Genomic DNA, 25,315 nt, shown 5'->3' on the forward strand with positions numbered 1-25,315 from the left:
TATCAATAACAATATATATACATTGTGTTCGCGTGTTCGTTAAAAAACACGTAATTTCGATACTTTTTACAAAACACAAAATATATTATCAGAATCAGTGTCCTGAACAATAATTACTTATTATGGAATTATTTCGACGACAATGTTCGCTCAATATAATAATTAATCTAGAAATTTGTGAGACAACTGCAGCGCACGGGTATACAGATATTTTCGTATATTACAGGGATGGGTCGAACTTCAATTTTCACGAGTTCGAACTTTTCTTCTTCTCAAACTGTTTGAGATCAAACTTGTTGAACTTTTCGAACATATTGAACCCTCGAACTCAGATAGCGACAAGATTATGAAATCGTAACAACTGAAAAGGGATATACCTACGGGAAATACGTGAAATAAAAATAATATTCTATAAAGGCTACGGCTATTATTTATATTTTGTAAAATATTGATTATATTTATAATATAATCAATATCGAACTTGCTTTTTCTGGAACTGTTCGAAATGTTTCGAACTTTCGAGTATTGATGTCTAATGAACTTCGAACTGAACGAAATTATCGAAGTTCGGGATGTTCGAGGGTTCGAAAATAGTGCGAGAATCCATCCCTAGTATATATTATGATATTTTGGATTACGGAGGATACCGTGGCCCGGCCGGATGTTGGTACAGCGTAGAAAGGCCTGCTGCGGATGTGGCCCAGTAGGAAGGACCGGCCGGAAATATGGCAGTCGGCGGGCCGGAAGCGGAAGCGTGCTGTTGGCCGTACAGTCCACCGGCAAAGTCGGAAGGTGACGGGGTGGACGGCATGGTTACTGATGATGGGCCAGCGGCCGCTTGGGGGCCGGACTGCGCCGCTGGCATCTGTGGCTGACTCTGGTGGCACGCGGTCATCAGCCCGTGAAAGTCGAACTTGTACGCGTAACGTTTGCCGTGAACTTTGGTCATGATGTTCTTGTCGTAGTAGTACCTGCGGAAACGATTATAATGACAACGCCACTTGTAAATTTGTAACATAAATATTTAGTAACAATGGCATATCTAGGACTTAGGAGGATCTAAGGAGGCTTTGGTACCCATTAAATTTCAGGGAAATTAAAAATGCATTCATAAAATATTCTATATGCATCAGTAAATAAAACTCATGATGAGAGATCCTATACTTACCTCCCCTATACAAAAAATTATGACCCCCTCTCCTTAAAAATAAGCATAATCCTGGATACGCCACTGAAAGAAAATATTAAAATATTTGTATTAATACCTGAGAGCTCTGCTGAGCTTATCGTAGTTCATGTTGGGCTTCGACTTGCGTTCACCCCAACGCCTGGCTACCTCATCTGGGTCAATCAGCTTGAATTCACCACCAGGACCGTCCCAGCAAATGCATCCAACGTTGTTGGAATCGGCCAGCAACTCCAACAGGAACTGCCACAGTTGTATTTGTCCCGAGCCTGCGGCCGCTTGGGCTACAAGCCGACTGCTGGCCGCGTTGACCACCTCGTACGGATCTGTAAACAAACACGTTGCCACTTTTAAAACATAATATGGGCATTTCAAATTTAAAAATATTATAGGTAATGTATAATGTATATAGTATACCGTCAGATTATCGCTGAAGTAATTTACAACTAAATGATGTACATCGAAACGTGTTTATACGTATATTATATTAAAAAGATGCAGTCTTGTCAAGTATATTTGAATAAACATATTTAAATACTACCTATAATAATTAATAGCAGTTTAGTATTTAAAATACTTTTTAAATAGGTACACTTAGAGAGAAAACAAATATTGTGCTGACACCCTTTTAATGTTTTAAATATATCGAGGGGTTAATAGTAGACATTATAATTATATATAATATACCAGATTTACTGTCTTGTATTGTGATGTATAATATATTATAAGCAACATGGGTCCCCAATCCTTGGTAATCCTATTTAACAAAAATAAACATGAATCTTTTCGTTCTTTAATTTTGGGGGAGAATCTAAATTAAAAATTCCCTACACAATTGAATTTTTATATACCTTATACCTACCTACCATCTCTGACCTATTATATTACGAATAAATAATATAACAATGCGATTTATCACGTTTGAGTAGGCGCCCATTAACCATACCTAGTATTACTTTCAAAAATAGCAATAGTAGTAAAGTATAGGATATTGAAATCTAATATTGAAGACGATAAATATATGATAAATTATTCAAATTCTAAACATTTTTTTCAAATATAATAATTATAAAAATGCATATTTTAGCTTAACATAGTTTATACAATGCAGTTTGAATCGTATTAATACATTCTTTCTTAATAATATTGTTCCATTTAATTCAACTATTTTGTTCATATTGGCTTTAGCCTGAGTTTTAAACTCTAGAATCTAGATAATATAATTTAGTAAAAAAAATACCAAAGCCATTTAGTAAGTATTTAATCTATGGTAACTTAATTAGGTAACCCAAGTTGGCTTGAATTCTTCTGTCAGCTATCGAAAACAACAAGAGAATAATCATGAGGTAAGTCATCTAATTTTAATATATTCCTGCATAAAAAAACAAGAATTTACTGTTTTTTATAATATATATTGCAGAAGTCTATTTAAATCTTGAGACCGACCACATTATAAGATTATTTTTTATGCTTAAGAGCATGACGTAACAGTGGCATTTGTTATATCCGTCTTACAAGTGCGTAACATTGCAAATTTACGATTAGCAATTCACGTTTAACTTCGTTATTAAAAAAATTAGAGTGAATTGGCCTATTATAAAACTTAATGGTAAGAACATTATCTGTGTTTGTGTATTGGTTTCTTTACAATAATTCAGTTTTAGAGTGAGTTATGAACATTTTTAATTTACGCGTATTATATACGCAAAACTTGCTAATAAACCTATATACAGACACAGATAATGTTCTTTTCATCAAGTTTTATCAGAGGTCGATTCACTTTAATTTTTAAACCAACGAAACTAAACGTTATCTACTGAACGTACATTTTCCATTTAACGTACTTGTAAGACGGAGATAACAAATGCCCGTGTTAGGTCCCCTTAAGAAATTCCGTACAAACTTTTGATAAGTAAGACGTATAGCATAAAAGTTAATTTCGGGTTTTTTTTGCACTGTATACCGTTAAGACAACAGTTGATTTAACTGACAACTTAGAAATTTTAAAAAATCTCCATTAACTATATTGTGATATGTTACCTATGTTGCAGGATACGACTCTGATAAGTGAATGTGTGTCAAGTTACAACAGCTGTAAGAGTATAGATACCAAAGTGCTAATTAGTAATTATTTATTTATTATACGGGTATGACCCTTTGTGATAGTGAGGAGTGACGATAGTGTATACAAGTGGTGTACTTTAAAATTGGACGAACAAGTGAATAATGCATAGTTTTCAAAAATATAGACCAAGTTTAACATCCTTGGATATTATATAGTCTATTTATGAATCCTACAATACATTTTATAAGCCTTTTAAGTCATAGCATATCATATTTATACATGAATATGTATTATTTTTATCGCAATTTTGGTACCCATATATAGGTACTAATATATTAAAATTGTATTCTGAATAATAAAATTGTATCCCTAAAAATATAATATTTAAATAGGTTATTCTTGACATCAGCGTTATTATAATCCAATATTTATATTAAATCATATACATACACTATAGAGATAATTGGAAAGTACCTATTCCAAACCTTTTATTAAAAAATTATGTTTATTTTTACTTTTATATTTTTCCATACACATTTTAGTTAATCCAATTATGAATAAACACATTGCAAAAAAAGAATAATATTTTTTATCAAATAAGATATAATAGGTACCTAGGTACATAGTACATTAATACATCATACTAAATAATTATAAAAATAATAATTTAACGGGTTATCGATTGGGTCAAACATCGTCATCATCACTAACCTATCATTAAAATAATAATTAGAAGTAAAAAACAAGTAAGTCCCTATGAATAAAATATAATCTATTAAAAAAAACTATTGATAAAAGGTATAACAGGTAGCTATTATATTATAACCAGCAACGCGAGTCCACGTCGTATTTGATTAATTCCTTGCATATTTGAAACTTAAATTTATCCTAGATCGTTTATGTATATAACATTATAATATATACCTACCTAATTTACAGTTTTCAATGTTTACATACACTTTTATACTTATTAAATATGAGATAATTACAGTAAAACGTTAAAAAAACAGTGTTGAGTTTGAGTATAGATATATCATATACTATATTTTATATCAAGATTCAAAGGCATTAACCAGCTTTTATAATAAGTTATTGTTACACTTTTAACTCAACAAGTAAAATAATTTGGTGTACTTAATACCTATACGATAAGTCGATAACACTAAACACCTATGAAATCTATTAAATTATGTAGTACAAATATTTGCAAATTGTCTAATTATTATCTAATTAATTAAAGTTTTCATACCAAGTTAAGTTTAATATTATATACTATATTATACTCTAAGTAAAATTAAAATAATACATTTTGTATCATTGAATTAATTATTTGATGTATAAAGCTGAAATCATAAATAGTAACATTTTGTTTTGATTTTGTCACTTTATGTTAGAACTTAGAAATATGACAAAATCATGTATTAACTGTTTACAATTACTGTAGATAATAATGTATATAAGTCTGTACCTTGTACCTAACTGAAGTTTAGCCGACCTTAATCTATGTAATATAATATTATAATATAGCTATATACCAAATATATAAGCTGGGCTGTAAAATTATAGCAGTAAAATTTCTAAAATATACACCCTATGGCCTACATTTTCAAAATATGCAGTTAAATAAACAGTAAAATACGTAAAATACAAAAATACGCCATAAAAATCCAACAGATTTAAAACTAATAAATATACCGGTGTAAATTAATCAAATAAACAAAAAAACTGTTTTTTTATGATTAATAATTGTATCTACATCTGAATTGAATAATATTTAAATAATACAAATGCATAAAGTAGCTAAGACTTTGTAAATTAGTAGATTATGCAGTAAGACCACTTTTAAAATACTTAGAATCAGTAGACGGTACTTATTTAAATATAATATAAGATTTTAAATTTTATTTCTTGTCAAAATTGTATTTAAATTTCTTTTGTCAAACTCCCTTAAATAGTGGATGTGCATCCTCTTAAAGTATTTAAGTTATTTATATCTGCAGATAAATCATACGTTGCATCTATAATATTATAGATGTAATTACACACGTCACGCGTTCATTGTAATAATTTACAGGCAAAGTACCTATAACGAATGAGTGCATGACTACTATCAAGGAACGGGTTTATTTTATTATTCATTATGTTACCTTCTATCTTTTTAGGTATCTATATTGTGATAGGCATATTTTTTAAATTTAAAAACGAACTTAGACAATTGAGCATCACGTTAAAAAATAAACGATTAGTCATTATTGATACCTATTATGGCTTATGGTAAAATTAACTAGAATAACTATAATTATATATTATTTATTATTAATCTACGTAGTACGAACAATAATAAACAGACGCAAGTATACCATGTGTCCGAAAAAACAGGGTTTACTGTATAATTAAATTACCCAAATATTACTCAGTCTCAGTAACCTTTACATATTTTTGAATTCTGCTGGCGGGACTATAGACTATTGGATCATCAATATCCCGCAAACAGAATGCTAAAATATGTATACACTATAAGGTACTGGATAATTTGGGCAACTGAGTAATAGGTAGAGTGAACCTAGTTTTTACGGACACTCGGTATATTATATTAAATTATGTGTATAAATAACAAGTCACTGTTTAGAAGCAGTATATGAGGGATATTATGTATATCACAAAATCTTAGATAGCGGGCACGTATTCAAGGGGGTCCATGGGGTCGGACCCCCCCCCCCCCCCCGAAATTTTTGTGCACCGGCACATAAAATCATTATCCTTATAATTTAAATTAAAATAAAATACTTGTTATTCAAAAAATGTTATTGTGTTGTGGTACAAAAATAAACCACTATAGAACGGTCGAATATTATTATCTATGGATCAAATTATATCGCGGAGACCCGACGGCCGACACACTGTCATGTCAACAACGTCGTATAACGTCAATTATTACAACATTATCGTAGATATGTGATATTTGTACATGTTATCGGAAATCTCGTATTGAGTGTCATAGTTTCATGACATATTAATCATATAGTATTGAGTTCGACTGTGTGAGACAAACACGAATTCCGTTTTTGGCACAGTTTTATATAATAATATATACTTTGACGTTATTTTAATATATATATTTTTTAATTTGACTTAAGTATTTGTATTAATTGTCATGAAGCGAGGGGCATTAGATACATTTTTCAAACCAGCAGTTAAAAATCCATGGTTAGACAATGACTCGAAACGTGGCCTCACTACATCAGTTGAAAATTTTAAATAATAATAGATTGTATTTAGTATTGTATTGTAACTTGTAACTTGGTTTTAATTTGTCAGCTTATAAAAAAAAATAAAAGGTTTTATATATCAATTAAGCATAAAAATTGAACTAATATTTATTTCAACCTCTCCCCCCAAAAAAATAATAAAATCCTGGCTACGTGCCTGTTAGATAGGTAGGTATATACGGTAGGTATATACGGTAGGTATATATTATATATATAAGAACTTTAGAATTTTCATACTTTGTCCACTTTATAGTTATATCACCTTCCTAATCACGAAGACACAATACTATCCATTTACCTACCCCCTTACATAACTAATCTACTTCCATGCTCCTCCTACTCACTTTTTTTGTGCACTAAATAATAACCATTGAAGAAGAGACCCTCTGAATGTCTGAATGCACTTATAATTCCCAATTTCTATCATTTATAACATGTTATAATATATAAATATACCTATAGGATTTTTTACTGTATACAGTCGTGATAAAGTTAATAATACTCATGCGATGAATGACATGCTAAAGTTTAAATAGACACAACATACGGATGGAAATCTAATGAGTCTTCTTTAAAAAACTTAATAAATCAGTATAGTTAATAGTTTATAGTAATCAGTATAGTTATGTCGGGTAGTTGTATCAGTGGCGTATCTAGAATTTTCAAAGGGGGGAACATAATATAATACATAAATAATAATTATCGATTACTAACTAATTTAATACGGTCAATGAGGAGGGGGGAGTATGGGCCCCTGGAATCTGGATACGCCACCGATACCGACCAATCACTAATATAATATAATAGAAAACCTGGAGCTCCGCCGTTATTTGATGCAGAATAAATATCAGTTCATGAAATTATAATATTATGCTGAAACAGTGGCGGATCCAGGGGGGGGGGGGGCAAAGGAAGCATTCCCCCCCATCACCGTAGTTTTCCTTTGTTTTACACTGTGTTTAGTCAATTTTGCAACTTTTTGTACTTTTGCCCCCCCCATGCCCCTCCCAAAATTAAGCCCTGGATCCGCCACTGTGCTGAAATATATTGAAAGATAATATATACCTTTATGGTGATCTATGGACTGCCTACCTGTTGTAAAGTAAGTTGGAAAAATCAGCTGGTCACATAATTTAGACCAGAACAATAAATAGTGATGGGTCAAACATTGCATGACCGTGGTAATGAATGTAGTTAATATATAGGCGTATAATATTATATCGTAAAATAATATGTCGATATTGAACGTAGGCGCAAATAGTGTTTGACATTAGGGGGAGGGGGTTGCTGAACCTCAGGTCTTTACTGGATACTCTTATGATGCTTTTACAAGTCATTAGTTTTTGATGGGCTATGGAAATTTTAAGGGAAGGTGGGGGGCTAAGCCGCCCAGCCTCTCCTTATTTGCGCCTATGTTGATGTATATATTTATATATGTATAATATTATATAAACCGTTGTAGAAAAGTTGAGCCGAATGTCCAAACGGTTTGGCCCGGTTGAGGGCGGTGGCCATCTGCAAGTGTCTCCTGAGATCATTCCGATCGCAGGCCGACAGTTGCCACATCTATACCTATGTACGTGCGGACCGCCGTATAAGAGCACACGATATTCACGTCGTTGCAGTGGAATTCTCCTCGGCCGGCATACCTATATACCTGTATACTATGATCTAATATATTATTACACGGACGAACAGGCGGCGATCGTTAACGACGACGACGATCACAATATATATTAATATTATACACTCTTTTGAGTAGTAATAAGTATTATAAATAATTATTATTTAATACGAAATATAGTAGAATTACGTATAATGTATATCGTTGTTATAATGTAGAACATGTATTTGCATTGTATAAAATATATCGCGTAATAATAAGATATTATGTTGTCACTGCTATACATCTTAACATGTCGAACGGTCGGCGGCGAGCGGAACACTGGGAACAACGTCATGCGACCGTTGTCGTAACAGCAATGCGTACTTGATGCTGTGATTAAACCATAGATATATATATATTATATAAGGCCATAAGGGTGCAACTTATCCGCATAAACGGTTTTCGGCGATTTTTCTCCGCGCATTTCAAGATATACACTACCTACATAAACCTCCACGCTAACCCATCCCCGCTTTCCCGGCCGCCCCTAACCCACCACACCAGCCATGTGGCGGTTCGAGCTACCCGCCGATAGGCCGCGGAAACACCATTTTTCTATACACGCCTCCAGCTTCCGATATGAGTCCACGCCTTCCCGACGATTTTCCTGCGCCCCCACGACGACGATGACGTATATACTATATATATATATATATATATATTATGTACAATGTGCCAAGTTTATGTCAAGTCGTTGCGCATGTTGTTATGCCACCTATTTTGTGGTGCGCAAATATGGTTTGTAATGTGATTTATGTGTACCTACGCCCTTTCGATTAAAAGGCGCCAAATGACATTTTTAAAAATATCATTTTTATACCTTAGTTGCATATGATGCATATTATTTTATTGTCTAGAATGCATATTGGCTTTGAAACTGCAAAAATGTCTGGCGTTTAGACAAGGGGGGGGGGGGAGCGTGGAGGTCAGATCACCGTTGGGTTTTTATTTCCTTAGTAAAAAGTTTTGAAAGGGTGGGGATTTTCCAATTTTCCCCTCCCATTTAGCTATGCCGTTTTTTTTTTTTTTTTTGATCACCCCCTTTCAGAAACCATGTCTCCGCTACTGTATATAAGTACCGTAATAACACACAATATAGCACCTATAGATTAGTACCTACTTATACCTGGCTGCTAATTGCTATACCTACTTATTTGATATCATTATAACTTATAAGACTATACATGGATATCATTATACGTATTAATATATAAAATTAAATTTCAAAAGTTTAAAACTCATATTATAGGATATATTCATATACAGCTATATATTCGCTAGGATTATATTTGCTGAATGTCACCTATGCTGTTGCTGCACAGATCAATTTAAAGCAAGGTAAAACGATTTGTAATTATGATCGCATCTTCGAATTATATATATATATTGAATCATATTATAATCATCGCTCACTCCGAGAAAAATACTAAAGATTAAAAGACTCGTTTACTTATCGAAACCTATTTATGCATATTATACCAATACGAAATATTATACTACACATATTTTAACCACATGTCCCTTACCGGGTAACCTGTAATATTGTAGATAAAATTCATCTCCAAACATGTAGAGAAAAGCTATTCCGTATTCCGTTGTTGAGCGGCATACGTCAATTGAATTTTGTACCTGCTATAATTAACCTATACTATCATGTAATAAATTATAACTTATGAGTTAAGACTTAAAATTTACTCGTAGACTCACTGCAATTATGTGGTTACCTATAGGTCATGGGGTATGGCGGTCTATAAGTAATAAGCACTTCTATAACTGTATACAGTTATTTTTATAAAATAAATTTTTGTGAATTGTTGTATACAATATAAATCTACGTACAAATTTATTGCACAATATATAAAATATAGAAAAGTTTGCGAAATTAAAATAATATACGAAAATATAATAGGTAACGCATTGTCAGAATATAACATTCACATTACATTATTTAGTTAATCTAGATAGATAGATATAGATTTAGATTATAGATATAGTAACTACACATTATATAGCGAATCTACATTTCTAAACATTGTTTCAGGTTTAAGGTTTCTAATACAAATAATATTTATATCTCTGTGTTCTATATTAAAGTACTTAAATTACTTGGAGAATATATTGTGTATTTTATTAACCATGTAATGTACTAATATATGATCGATATGATATGATACGGATTATATCATATCTATACCAATAATATGTGAATAATTTAGTAGGTATTTAACTATAATAAATTTAAATATATTTTTTTTCAGTGTAAATTCCTTAAATTATTATGTTCCGTTGCACTGTAAAAAAATCTGGTATAAAAAATCACAGTCGGTACCTATATATTATATAGGTTATACGCGCCGTATTGACTTTGGTAATTTTTACTACATAATACCAATATGCATACACTGATACACTAATAATTAATGTTTAAATTTTGATAATGAAATTTAGTACCTATCTACATTCTACATGCACTTTTAAATTGATCAATGATTAAGAATAAACTGATCGAAGTCTGAATTACAATCACTAATAATATATTGCAGTATTTTAACTTGACATATAATAATATTATTTTTTTCAGATGTATTATACATTTATACACACTATAATAGTATACCAGTACCTGATTCCCCGTAAGTCACCTCTCCCTGATATGTGATCACCACTAAGTTGTTGAATAAATACTAAATGCAAGACCAAAAATTTATTTTTAAAATTAACTAAATTGAAATCACTGTTATGTGTTATTTTAGTCTTATTTATGAAATTTATATCCAATAGTAAAATAGTAATAATTGCATCGGAAAATAATATTTTGATCTTAGATTCGTTGCCTGATTGTAATTTAAATTACTTTTTTATTTTTACTATTTTTTTTTTTTTATGGTTTTCGGTAGATTTTCTTAGATTTAGAATATAATATCAACTATCAGGCAAGGGAATTAAATATTAATAAAACTTAATCATCTTAAACAATTATTTAAAATCTAATAGCACGCAGAAAGAACTGTGAATTTAATATAATTAATGTCACTATACGTATAAGCATAGACTTATTACATATTATTACGATTTATGAATATGTATGTACAATATGATAATATTATAATATAAATTATGTATTATGTAATGACTGATGGAATATTGAAAATAATATATTGTGCGTCTGAAAATAGATCAATATTATTTTTGTTGCTTTTTTTGAGTTCCTATAAATAAATGTTTCCTATTTGATGTGACGCTGTTTATATACGTTATTGTGGATGTAATGGGTAAAATGAAATCGGAAGGGGCTTTGATTAAAAGAGGTCATTTTTAACAAAAGGGCCGATGTTATCCGGTGCGTAGGGGTTAAAGTTGTTATCGCGTCTCTGGGGTGTTGACCGTAGTCTTTTTTTCTGTGTCTTTTCCCATTTTCGCAACCTATATAATATACGCACTGCCCAACGGTCCAACGTCCACTTCTCGAGGATATTTTAACTGTGTAGATACGACTCCACCAATCGTTGTATACGCGTAGAAATAATCAACGACCTCGCACTGACCCTGTTGTCGAGATTCTGACACCAACCTTTCTGCAGATTAAGCTCGAAACGTTTCGCACGCCACACTTCGTCACGATACTAATACGAATCTATTAAGTACTGCAGTTTCGTTTCAATCCCCCATGCCACCAGCCAAATAATTTATATACGTTTAACCTTTATAGGTACAGATAATAACCATTTAATTCACCCTTATACAGTTGTTTTAATTGAATAGATACTGCTTAAAACGTATACGATATATACCTAATATAAAACTCGGATATACAATATTATGGATTGTTGATTCATTGCATACTTGTAAACGTACGTTAACTATAGACTATCTTAATTTCGTTTTCAATTTTTTGAAAACGATTTTTTTTTGCATCTGTTTTGAGCGAAAATCAATGAAATCCACTTAAATGAAAAATGTTTACCTGTAAAAATGTGTGAAAACTCCCTTGGCTCGTAGAAGAGAGTAGAATTTTTTTACGGTGTGTTCAGAATAGTCTTAATAATGGTAACTCTTCTTTATTGCCTTAGCATAATATATTATATTTAATATTTATATTATCCATATGATCATACAGCCAACAGCCATACAGAATAATGACTGAAAAGTTATTAATTTAAAATTTAAATCATGAATATTAAACATTTAAGACTAAGGAGACCACACTTCCAAATAAAACCGAATATATACCCGTTCAGCAAGCATAATATAAGGTTCGTAGAGCTACCACCAGGTCCACGCCAGTTGCAAGTTTGGTTTTTTGTTATATAGATTTATGCATTGGTATATCGTTCAATAATTATTTAAATGAAAATATTGTACTGCATCATCGCCTTTATTACAAATAATTACATTAAAAAAGCTATAGTATTGATCATAAAACAATTATCATTTTGAATTATCAAACATCAAACACAAACTATTAGATATTTTATCATAATGTTATTCGATTGTAAAAATAGTTGAACGCAATGTAATAAGGTTTCAAAAACGCCAAATATGTCATGACAATTTAGAAGGACTTTCAACAGCTATACAGTATAGTTGATACTTTATGGGCTCTAATATAATTTGATTACAGTATTAGAATCTATTATTTGAAAGACTAATGAGGATAAAATGTTGAATGCAGATTTTTTTGTCCACGTTAGTTGTTTGTTAGTACTTAGAAGATTTAGATGTATATCTAACCACAAATCGGTTGCAGTGACCTTAGCTATACATAGCTCTGTGTTAACACGAACAATATACCTATATTACATAGTAACAATATATTTTACATAGATGCACATGGAATGTAACCGTCAAACAATATAATTAATAATATAATATATGGAAATAATAAGAATAAACAAATCTAATAAAAGCTTTTGTTTTTTTTTTAAGAAAGTTCAACAAATATTAATTGTTTAAAAATGTATAACACCTGTACAGTGTACTTACTTATATTCAATTTAAATTATTATTATTAAAATTGAATATTCTATAGAAGAAAAAGATTCATATTATGTAAGTATAATGATATAAATATTCATTAAAAAGGGCACGAATTATAAATTAAGTGATTTCGAAAAAAAAATAGTCTCAAAGGATGGTGCAGCGTAAAATGTATATTAATGGGGTTCCGAAAGCCTTATTAGGTATTATTGTAAGAACATTTGGACAATAATGTTACAGAAAATCAAGGCAATTTTACTGTTCCAAAATGTGATGACAGACATAAAAAAAATTGAAAAACTAAAATACACACAATATCACTGTAATAATTAATAATATATCAATACCTACACACCTATACAATATACATTATACAATCATCCCTCTCTCAGAATCTAAAAAAAATAGCTAATGGATTAAGGTATGTTGTATATTCTGCGATTAAGTACTAAGTAATTACCCACACACATAATTATGTTATATTACAAGTATTAGGTACCAACAATTCACGGATCCCAATTTCGCGTTATTCGCAGCATGCTTTTTTATTTTATAATAACATGGTGTTTATAGTAAGAGTGTAAGACGCATAATATATTATAATACGGCTTGTTTATTATTATTTTATAATACAATATCTAAGTTATATATTATATTATATAATATAAAAATATGAGTGCTGAGTGGGTATCTTAATATATTGTATATCTAAGCGCACGGCCACGGGTGGGCCGATCTTCGCGAATTCTCAACGCCGGGAGAGATTTACGTCGCCGCCACTTCGCCTTTTTGCAGAATTATTATTATTACGCTCTAGTGCCGCATCGTATGTACCTCTAGTCTCTACTCTTGAGTTGCCATATTATTATACAGGCATTATAGCCGTTTCATAATACACACACGCGTCATAATATTTCGGTTGTATACGTATACACAACTACACGTGTGTGTGGGTGTGCGCGCGCGCGTGTATATAGACTGAGCGTTTATTATAATTTGATTTATATATTCAATGTCTTTATTGCGCGTAGCGTGGAGGGTGAAATAATAATAACAATAATGACAGCCGACTATTGCGCAGGGAGGGGGTCTCCTCTATATAAGCTGACATTATTAACTCTTTACGGCATGGTGGACGGCGGTGGCGGAGGCGGTGGCGACAATGCGTTTTCGTCTCGAGAGCTTTACATCTAATACGAATGACGTCGCCGCCGCCGCTTGTTATTAAAACGGCTGTATATGGTACGCGTTTTCATTCTTTTTTAACGACGCCGTGCTGTTATGATAATAATATTATATACGCGTTTGCCCGTAAATCTTTTATAATATATTATGGACCAACACGATAATGATATCACGCGGCCGTCGCATAAAAAATATTATTTTAATTTTAGATCGTTGTACGTATAACATACATAGTGTACTGTTTGGCGTAATAATAATATTTTTATTTAAGTAGGTATATATAAGTTTCTACCTAACAGACTGTACTATAGTCTATAACTATTAACTAGTATAGGTAATTAAATTACTACAAAATCGGGAATAAGTGAAAACCCGCAATATGCCCTTTTCGAAAATATATAACAAATCACGCTGTATACACTGTGTATCTAGTAGATACCTACGATTAATGACGAGCAGATAAACCATCGGCGTAGTCTGACTCGACAGTGGAAAGGGAAGCAACTACGATTATCTAGATACTATATTATTCTATATATAACATAAATAATATAAGAGTTATAAAAATACCTATTATATTAATTTTGTATATGCATAAACAAAATATTACAAAAATATTCAAATTTTTTTTAAATCGTATTTATATTAATATTACTTTTCGTATCTAGAAAACTTTCAAAAACTCGTGCCTATACCCAGTCAACAAATGAAAATTTATTGCTACATCACAAATCCTTACGTATTCGTTTTATACTTTCCTTCCTGTAACTGTTTATTTTATTTTATTTTCCTCTCCTTTACTGGTGATGTATATTCATTGCCCTCAGCAAATCCCGTATTATATTTAAAATGTAAGTGTTTTTGTATTGAGTTGTGAAAATTAAACAGAAAAGAACCCATTCTAGGTACTCTTCAATTATTAAAATGCATAAATCTATAAAAAACACTTAAGGGCCTTATTTTTTAAACTTCGTAAGTATTAAGTGTACCTAGGTATTAGTTTTATTTTTACAACATTTAAGCCAACACAGTAAAAACCGATTAACTACAAATAAAAGTAAAAACATTATAGGTACCTATACTTATAGCAAACATGCAAGAAAACAATAATTTAATTTTGTCACTATAAGACTATAGACTATAGTATATGTTATATGCTATTACTATGACTATATAGTGATATGCGAATTGCGAAGTCGTTGTCAAGTTACAAATGTGTATAGCCATATAGACACTGTATAATATTGGTAGGTAGTTATAACAAGTCTATACGTTTTGAAGTTATCGTTTGACATTGTTACTTTTAACATTATAGAGAACTGACATATTATTAAGACTAGACTATAGAGGTTTGTAACAATATTGTCCAGTGTTTTTTTTTTTTTTTATATTTTGATTTTGAGGAGTTATAACTATTATAAGCATTCATAAATTTGAACAGTTTACTCATATTATTGTTAATGTTATAATTTATTTTAACAACAATCATTGGTAAACAACAAAATTATTTTATTATTTTATGAATATTAAATAATTTCTTTAATTATATAGTGTTATTTGCTTTTTCCCCTTTAATACCTACTCAATTTATTATAATTTTGATTTTCGAACTTTTTAAATATGCTTAACTGTCATATTATAAAATTAATGTGACTTTTTGTGTACTGCAGTTCTCCAGTGTACCATGGAGATACAATCTTCTGTTTTTTTTTTTAATGAGAACCCTCGTTTTCCTCAGTAAACTATTTATTGGATAATTTTTTTGAAAATGTTGATGCAGGTAGGCAAGGCTGGGCATTAACGAGTTAAAAAGTTAAAGTTAAGTTAATAAGTTAATTTTATATTAACTTTTTAACTTAACTAGTTAATTTTGGCTTTTCATTAACTTAACTGTTAACTTACTAAATTTCTTTTTTAATTAACGTGAAATTAACGAGTCAATTTTTCATTTCAAGAAGTAAGTTAAGTTTATTTATTTTGTTTTTAATTTTATCATATTTCACTACTTCAGTATATTTCGTTTTCATGTCAAAAAATATTTACCGTGAATTGTTTAAAGTAAAAAATGTATATAATTCGAATTTAACTAATATGGAAACAATGTATAAGATATAAACACTTTAGTCTATAATTTAGTTTTGGGTAGGAAAAAAATTAAGTATGTTAGCATTGTATAAACAACTTAACCTTTTTTAACTTAATAAAAAGTTAACAAAAAATGTGTATTAACTTTTAACTTAACTGAGTCAACTTATAGTTAAATTAACTTTTAACTTTTAACTTTTTGTTATTGGTGCATATTAACTTAACTTAACTGAGTTAAAAAAAATCATTAACTTGCCCAGCCTTGCAGGTAGGTACGTAATTCAAAATTTGAACGAACAGTTACTGAGTTATTATAATGTATATAATATACCTATAACAAGTAATATTAAGTTATCCTTAATATCCATAAATTAGATGTAATATTGGATATATAGTATTACTATTTTTACAAACTACAAAATAATGTTGATAGATTAATATTGATTATTAACATTTTTAAATCACAGTGGACCTTTTATGCTTAGTAGTTAGTACACAACTGAAAGAAATCAGTTTTAACTTTGATAAGTAAACATTTTCAGAAAATATATTCACTATATAATTTACAGTAGAAAAGGGGGATTCTCTATTTTTGGAAAATGAGAAATGTTTTCCTCTACGGAAGTAGGTACAGAACAATCCTGAAGTGGTACCGACAAAACATTTAAAGAATTTTAAAATATGGACTTAATAAGGTATATTTTAAAATTTTAAAAATCAGATTTAGAATAACTGTATTATTGAAGAAAAAATAGGGCGACCATGCTTAGTGAATCACCATGTATTCCAAAATAAATTAAATGTATTATGTAACATTGTTTTCAAACATTTTCTTGCAGAAATAAACATTTGCCAAATTACATACAAACCATTATTGGAATACGATTTCATCATTAGGGTTTAATATATTCGACGTACACTATATCCAAGACTAAAGAAATGAAAAGTAAACGGTTCCTATAGTGTTCTTTTTTTCGGGGTGACTGTTGCATAAATCATGTCTTGGAGATCCTTCCAATAATAAAATCGGGAGGAGGTATGAGGATAAAAAATCTAGTAATCTAAAAGTCAAATGTCGAGAAGCAATAATGGCCGAGGTTAAGCGACAGCGTGCCTTAAAGGGGATTACCTGTGTCCCTCCGTGATATATTACGCTCTAGACCCTGTGGGATTTTTATCCCTATTTTCTACTAAGCTTGTCAACAATGATGACATTTTCTAAAGAAACAGGAAGAAGAAAATATAAGGATAAAATGCTATCACTATTAGTAAAAATCGTCAAAAAATAAAACTTGAAACGATTGTGAAAGTCAAATCTACTATTATATTATGATAATTATATATTGTACTTTTGCTTGTACTTTCAGTAAACTAAAAATTAAAAAATATTTAGATATACTCAATTTCATGTTTTAACGACTAAAAAGGTGAGCAAGTGGATATCGTTTTGCTGTACATTTTATATCGAATGTGTCACTACAATAGGTAATGGATGTGTTAAATTTGAATTCAATGATACATTGAAATAAAACCATTACATACGAAAAACGATTATGAACGAAAATGGTCTGTCAATGAGTCAGCTCATATACTACCAAGTAGGTATATTTTATATTTTTATCATATTATTCCTATTAAAGTAATTTATAGCCGAAAACATTGTATTTTAAAATGTCATTATATCTATGTGTATAAAATATAATAACTTACTATTATAGCGTATATAATATAATACTGGTGATGGTAAGAAATAGCAGTAGTAGTATAAATAGCACTACTATTTTACAAGCTAATCAAAGATGATAATAGCATTGAGTACTATTTTATTTTATCGATATTTTGTATGTACGAAAATAAGCCCAATTAAGCGAAATCCGAATTATAAGCTATGTGTTTTTAGCGATAATATTTGATTCGATCCTAATAATTTTGTCAGCATATTGTTTTTTAGATAGACGTTGTCTTAATTTAGGAAAAACGAAAGCCAAATCACATTATTTATATCATTATATGTATAGATCTTGAGAATCAAGACGACAACAAACAGACCGATTTAAATAATATAGAATCTATCCTAACGGTGTGCGTTTATAATACGTTAATACGTAGCCGATTGGTGAATATGTATAATAATATTATTATGGTAGCTATAATGATTATTACGAATACAATTATGATATTTATTTCTATCTTTAACTAGCGTCCAGTATTGATAGTGTTTTGAGAAATATTAATTATATTAAATACTATAATAAAGAAAAAGCGGGCAAGTAGGTGTCGCTCTGCTGTACAGTAGGTTACAAGTGGGCACTGTAATGGATGGTATAACCAATGTAATAATTATCATTATATACGAAAAACGATTCTGAGTGAATTTGGTCTGTCAGCCAATAATATTACAAAGTACTTATAATATTATCTGATGATATTATTATTATTGTGATTAAAGAAATTTATTTTGCTATTGAGCATTCTGCATTAGTACAACAGCAGGTTAAATTCTTTTGCCAAAAAAAATTACATTTTAAATGTCATTGTGTGCATAAAATATATTATATTATACTATAAAAGTTATATATGCCCGCGAATAATAATTTTAAAAAACAAAAAATAACTAAAATCGTTATTCATGGTTTTAATATGTAATTTCTTCTAAATTTTAACTTACCATGTGTAAAAATTAAATATGTTTATATGTATTTATATTTTTTGGATACAGCATGAATAATTTATGAAAATCTTTGTTTGAAAATGTCAATCCTTAGCTATACCTAATAACTGAACATATTATAATTCTTTAACTACAATATATTTGACCTCGACTACACTGAAATATACACTGACCGATCCAAAATGGAAAACGGAATCGGAGCTGCTGTAGTATTCAAAGACCACGTTCATGCTGACTCCCCAATTTTTGCTCAATATACTCATTACTCAGCGAAGGCAATGACAATTGCATACGCCCTAGACCTCATCAAAACAAGACTTGTACACCCCTTCATTTCTAATGAGATCGCCAGAAAATTTCAGAACCAACTGCATAACCTCACGAATTCCGGCTGCTCTATCATTTTGATATAGATTTCCAGTCACAGTAAAATCACGGGAAACGAGAGAGCCGATGAAAAAGCTTGCCGGACGCTATAAAACTTAATGGTTTTACCCTACACGATGCTAAATCTATATCAAAAATAATCACAAACAGTATATAGTTTCGGGCTTAGTCACTTAGACACTAGGTTCTTAACGAAATTAACGAAATTTGTATGTAGATTTTGTACAAAATCTTAATGAAATTAACTAAATTCAAAACTTAACGAAATTAAACACACTATCCTAGCATGGCCCTCGCCACTGGACATCTCAAGAAAAATAGAAACTGCAATCCACAGAATGCGATTCGGACACACATCGTTAACCCATCACCGTCTGATTAAGAGGGAAGACGCCCTATCCTATTTGTACTAGCATTCAGCACACATGACACATCTCACAATTAAGAGCATCATAACATAATGCCTCTAATTCGAAACGGAAAAACGGGAAGCAGGAGTACCTACCATACATTCTTGTAGATGCCCTACATGCAGCCAGACATTATCCAAAACACTATTTCATTAATTATAATCAATTCCAATTTAATTAATCTTCTGTTGCATATAATAATTTGTATATTAATATTAATGTAATTTAACTTAAGATATAATATGACCTTCATAATTCTGTTGTAGCCAATGTCCCTTGATGCCGAGGCTTTAATTAATAAAAAAATAAATAAAATTAAAAATTAATTTGAAAATGTTCGAGATTCTAATAAATTTTATCAAAATTTGAACTTAAAATACTTATAAAAAAAATATTCTCAACTACTATTATACAACTTATAAATAACTTTGTATTAAATATTCAAGCTTTTTGACCAAACGAATAAAATGTTATTGAAATGTATAGAATAAAATTTAAAAAATAGAAAATAGAAAATGTCTATAAAACGAGTCAAAATATTTGAAAATCGTATCATGTATAGAAAATGATAAAATAAACATTCGATGAAAATTTCAAGTACCTACGATTAATAATTTTTGAATAAAAACTAAATAAGAAAATCGTTGAATGATAATTTGTTAATTTACGGGTGAATATCCAATATGTCTAACTTCAGACGCTCATAAAAAATGTATAATATAATTTTATAATCTGGGAATTTTTTTGTGAAGTGGCAGTCATAGTTGCAATTTTTATATACCTACATGTTATTGTATTATCTAAATATTCTTTTTAAATTCCTCAATATTTCTCAAACGTGAGAGGGAAAGTCGCCACTTTACGGCACCCCGTGAGAAAGTTTTTAAGGAGAGAGTAGCTATAGGTTTTAATGATCTTATTAATACGCGTAATAAAATATTTTCAAGTAGTTTCTAATCATATTCGCAATTTTTATAAAAACTATATTATACTTATGCATAGGTGCATACTGAACAATCATAATATTCTTGACACAATGACACATACTTTACATAATATTATGTATAAGTGCACGCCATTCGTGTTATACGCTACGCAAATGTATTACATTTTCTACTTGGTAAAGATAGGTGTACGGGGTACCAGAATACTACCTATTGTGTGGTTGCAGTGCTTATAATTTTTATTGTACTGTCAAAACTCACATACTGGCAAAAAGTGATTCCCGAGCACAATATTGTACCTGTTACACGATTTATTCAGATTAGGAAATTTTAACTTATGTTAATAATTGTAAAAATATGGTATTGGTATAGGAGGATTTAAAAGTTAAACCCTCCCAGAAAATGTTTTCAAACAATATATTTTTTTCGACATGCAACTGTGTAAAATATAATATTGAATTTTTTTTTTTAAATTATTTTGTATAAGCTGCTATATATCGACTATATTATATTGACGTTGGCACATACCGCATTTAAATGCCAGATAGGACGCAGGCAATAGACACCAAAGCACTCATATATTAAGCATGGAGTGTAGAACAGTGATTTATTGTTATACTACAATTTTATATTAATATGGAAAAATACTACCCATCTAAAAATGGACTAGGTATTTATTATGGGACTTTTAATGCTTTCTTACTAACCAAACAAGTGTATACGAAATTTTAAATGTGTTACCTCCTACTTTCGAGTAAAAAAAATACAATATAATTTTACAATTACAATTAGCCACTTACCGTCTTCTGGTGTTGTGAGACTGGGACTAGGTGGTGTTCCAGTGACAGGCTGTCGAAGTAATGACAAATGCAGTAATAATAATCGGCCGGACCGTCTGTTACGCGATCGGCGGTCAAACTCTGCCCTATCTAATGAACAAAGATTGTAACCTGTATCAGGAAAGTCGTCTGATTTCGGAATTGGCCACAACTCTAAATGTTTGCCACACCATTTCAACCATGCCGCTATGTGATCGTTAGTCCAGTCCAAAGGATCTAAACAAAAGTCACGATCATGTATAAAGACATAAAGTACCTATTAGATGTAAGAAATACAAGAACCATCTTTATTTAGAAATAAAAATAGACAGTAATACTTATATAATTTCTTCAAAATTAATAAAACTACTACCTATACTCTATAGGTAATCTGTGCAATGTATATTTATAAAAAATAATGTTTTTTAAATTCAGAATTTACTACATAAAGCTATTGGTGCAACTAAGTTTAATTTCAACAGGTTGAATTGGGTAATTCAAAAATATTTAGTTTTTTTTCAATATTGTTTACAACGTTTTCAAATAGTTTTGTAGTAGGTATGATACCTACCTATATTCAGCTATATAAACCATACATTTTTTTTATAGACATTTGTAGTTCAAATTTAGACGAAATAAGGTATTTAAACGAAGTATAAGATGTAGTTCAAAAATATTGTTCTTGGGGACTTGAAGCTTTTCCGTATATTAATACATTTTATATTAATTTTATGCTATTGACTGTTTATACTACGAACCGACTCACACAGTTCTAGGTTAAGTCGGTATTGACTCAAATTGTAAGCGAATCTAGGACGTTTCCCCCCGTGCTTTTCCCCCCCTGATACAATGGACGCCCCCCCCCGAACGGGACAATTTCCCCCCCCCCCCTGGACAAAAAATAATAACAATATACAATGCAAATAAATAAATGTATAATGTATGATAAGATGCATTTTTACTTCTTCTTAAACTTCTTTTTACACTGTTTTCAGCTGGCATTAACAACTTTCCTTCGTTAGATAAATGTATTGTTGCTTTGGAAAATATAATAGAAGGCGGCTCAAAATGATTTTTTGCATTATTTTTCATTGATGATAATGTTTTTATTACTTCAACTTCAATTGGGCAGGCTCTATGGTTATTATGGTTAATTAAACAATAACTTTAATACTGTCATCGGTTGTAATACTTCCTTGACAACTATTTTTATTATTTTTAGATTTTTTTATACAATTCCAACGTATTCCCAATTTAACACGTTATTGTTTAACACAGAGGTTCCCAAACTGTGGGTCGCGATTATATTTTTGGTGGGTCGCGCTATATTTTGAAATAATACATATTTTTCGTTGATGTTCAAAGTTCAAATTCAGTTTTTCGTTAATCGTTATCTGCGAGATTGACGATTACGAGTTTACAGCACCGTATCAAACAGATTAATAGTTATACCTATTGAAAAGATAGCAATTTATCTGAAACAAATTAGTGTTGGTAAGTATGTACCTAAATACCTAAATACCTAAAAAAAAAAGGTCATTCAATGTATTGTGGGTCGCAAAATTTTAAAAAATTCTCAAAATGGGTCGTACAATAAAAAGTTTGGAAACCTCTGGTTTTTAATATATTACTAAATTTTGAAATATGATTTTTACCACCTCTTTTTGTTTCAATTATTTCTATTATATCCATTATAAAATGCACAAGAACGAACTGTTTACGCACAATGTTACGAACTATACTAACTACTAAGAGACATAAAAGCAAAAAATGTTGTTAATAATTTAGATAATTTGAGGTAGGTTTATCAATCATTACCTATTAGATTGGGTAATAAATAAAAAACGTGAATGATGATAATCGATAGATGCCGATATGATATATGATGTTATATTATGATGATCGTATGTTTCGGGTAATTCCAAAGAACCTATTTTCAAACCTATTATTACGTGTAAAAAAATATATATTGAGTCGGAGGGGAAAAATCCAGTACCGTTAAGATTCCCGGGGGGAGGGGGGGAAAGCACGGGGGTAAACGTCCAGGTACCGTACAAAATATTGACACAGTACAATGTTCATATAAGTGCGTAACATTTTAGACTCACCGTTTGGCAAGACGACAGCAGTGGCAGCGTTTCGATCTTCGGGCGCTATAGTTTCGCGGTTGATGTCGGACATCACGTGCAGAAAGTAGCGGACGTGGATGTTGTCTGCAGCGGACCTCCATCAAAGTCAATACGGCGGGAACAGAAGGCAGCTGCCAAAATCGCAAAGCGCCAGCGAGCGTCGGCCCATCGCGTTCATTAGGTATTTTATAATAGGTATATTATATCTATATTGTTGCCGTTAACTGAAGAAAACGAATTCGCAAGAGGACATAAACGACACCAGATAAAATATCTTATTGGCTCACCTATGCATATTCATAGGAATAACATATGGATTTTCGTCAAGGTTCACGAATCCGTGTTGACGGATTTCATTTCGTGCGGGTACGATTTGCAGCACACTAAAACTATATCGACGCGAATGCAACGATGGTTTGACGAAAACTGAATCATGGGCTTTTTTACACTATCACAGTGGTGCTATACGTAGAGGTATATTATAGCGTCTTCGTAGATCCGAATCGTTGAAGGTATATGTGAGTGACGCATCCCGATTCCGAGACACCGACCACTGACTAACCCTAGCCGACCGTGGTACATATAGACGCGGGGCCGACCATGTGGTCGAGAACACATATTTAAATATACCTACAACCAGTCTTGTAAAGAATACTTTTATTTTGTATTCGGAATACATATTCGAATAAATGAGAATTAAAGTATTCGAATACTATCAGAATACTTTTTTTCACAACTAGTTTTTGACAGTTTTTGAATGATTGGTATTTAACATTTATTTATTAATAATTAAACATATAACGTAATCATAAGTTATTTATACATTTTAACCACATATGATTTGGCCGATACGGGCCATACGGGATACAACACATTGGTGTTTATAAAAATAATCATATCATGGGGCATAATGGGCCAATATTATATTTCGTTTAAAGAATAAAATTAATGTTTATGATTTATAATATGTCTTGTTACAAATTTAAAACTATTTTTCTGGATCGGAAAAAAGTATTTTTTAATGAATAAAAAATAGAAATAAAAGTATTCAGAATACGTATTCGAATACTTCTTAAAAACTATTTAAAATAGCATTCGAATACAAAAAAAGTATTCAAATACTTTTATTTGAATACATTTTTCGAATACTTTACAATACTGCCTACAACCTACATATTATAATAGATTCACGAGCTATATATTGCTTAAGTTTATCCAGTCTCATCAGTTTTCGTTCTATAATCAGGTGCCTAACGTGTATATATATATGTGCAATCACTTTTTTACTCAATAAACAATATGTAATCGTATTGGGTACCTAATACAGCTGCTTTTCGTCAAGGAATATCAAAAGCTGGAGGTAATTTTTTTTGTTTTAAAAGTGCTTAATTAATGACAGTGCAATATTTATTTTCTCTCTCAGACCCATGCGCATCACGTAAAATTATGTTTCACAATTTTTCAGTCTGGTTCTTGTTGCACTTCTGTTTTTCAAAACAATTTAGATTGTCCCGTCTGTGTTG

General features: G+C 30.6%; 1 protein-coding gene across 1 annotated transcript; it reads right to left on the reverse strand.

Moving 5' to 3' along the window:
• Positions 1-24,374, reverse strand: LOC100158756 (DNA-binding protein D-ETS-6). The gene is made up of 4 exons (XM_029490159.1): positions 23,772-24,374; positions 21,646-21,900; positions 1,266-1,512; positions 1-971 (listed from the first exon to the last, which is right to left on the reverse strand). The coding sequence occupies exons 1-4, from the start codon at positions 23,842-23,844 to the stop codon at positions 635-637; spliced, it is 912 nt and encodes a 303-aa protein (XP_029346019.1). The 5' UTR covers positions 23,845-24,374; the 3' UTR covers positions 1-634.
• Between the last annotated feature and the right edge of the window lie 941 nt (positions 24,375-25,315).

The sequence above is a fragment of the Acyrthosiphon pisum genome, chromosome A2, assembly GCF_005508785.2.
Source record: "Acyrthosiphon pisum isolate AL4f chromosome A2, pea_aphid_22Mar2018_4r6ur, whole genome shotgun sequence".
NCBI classification, from domain to species: Eukaryota; Metazoa; Arthropoda; class Insecta; order Hemiptera; family Aphididae; genus Acyrthosiphon; species Acyrthosiphon pisum.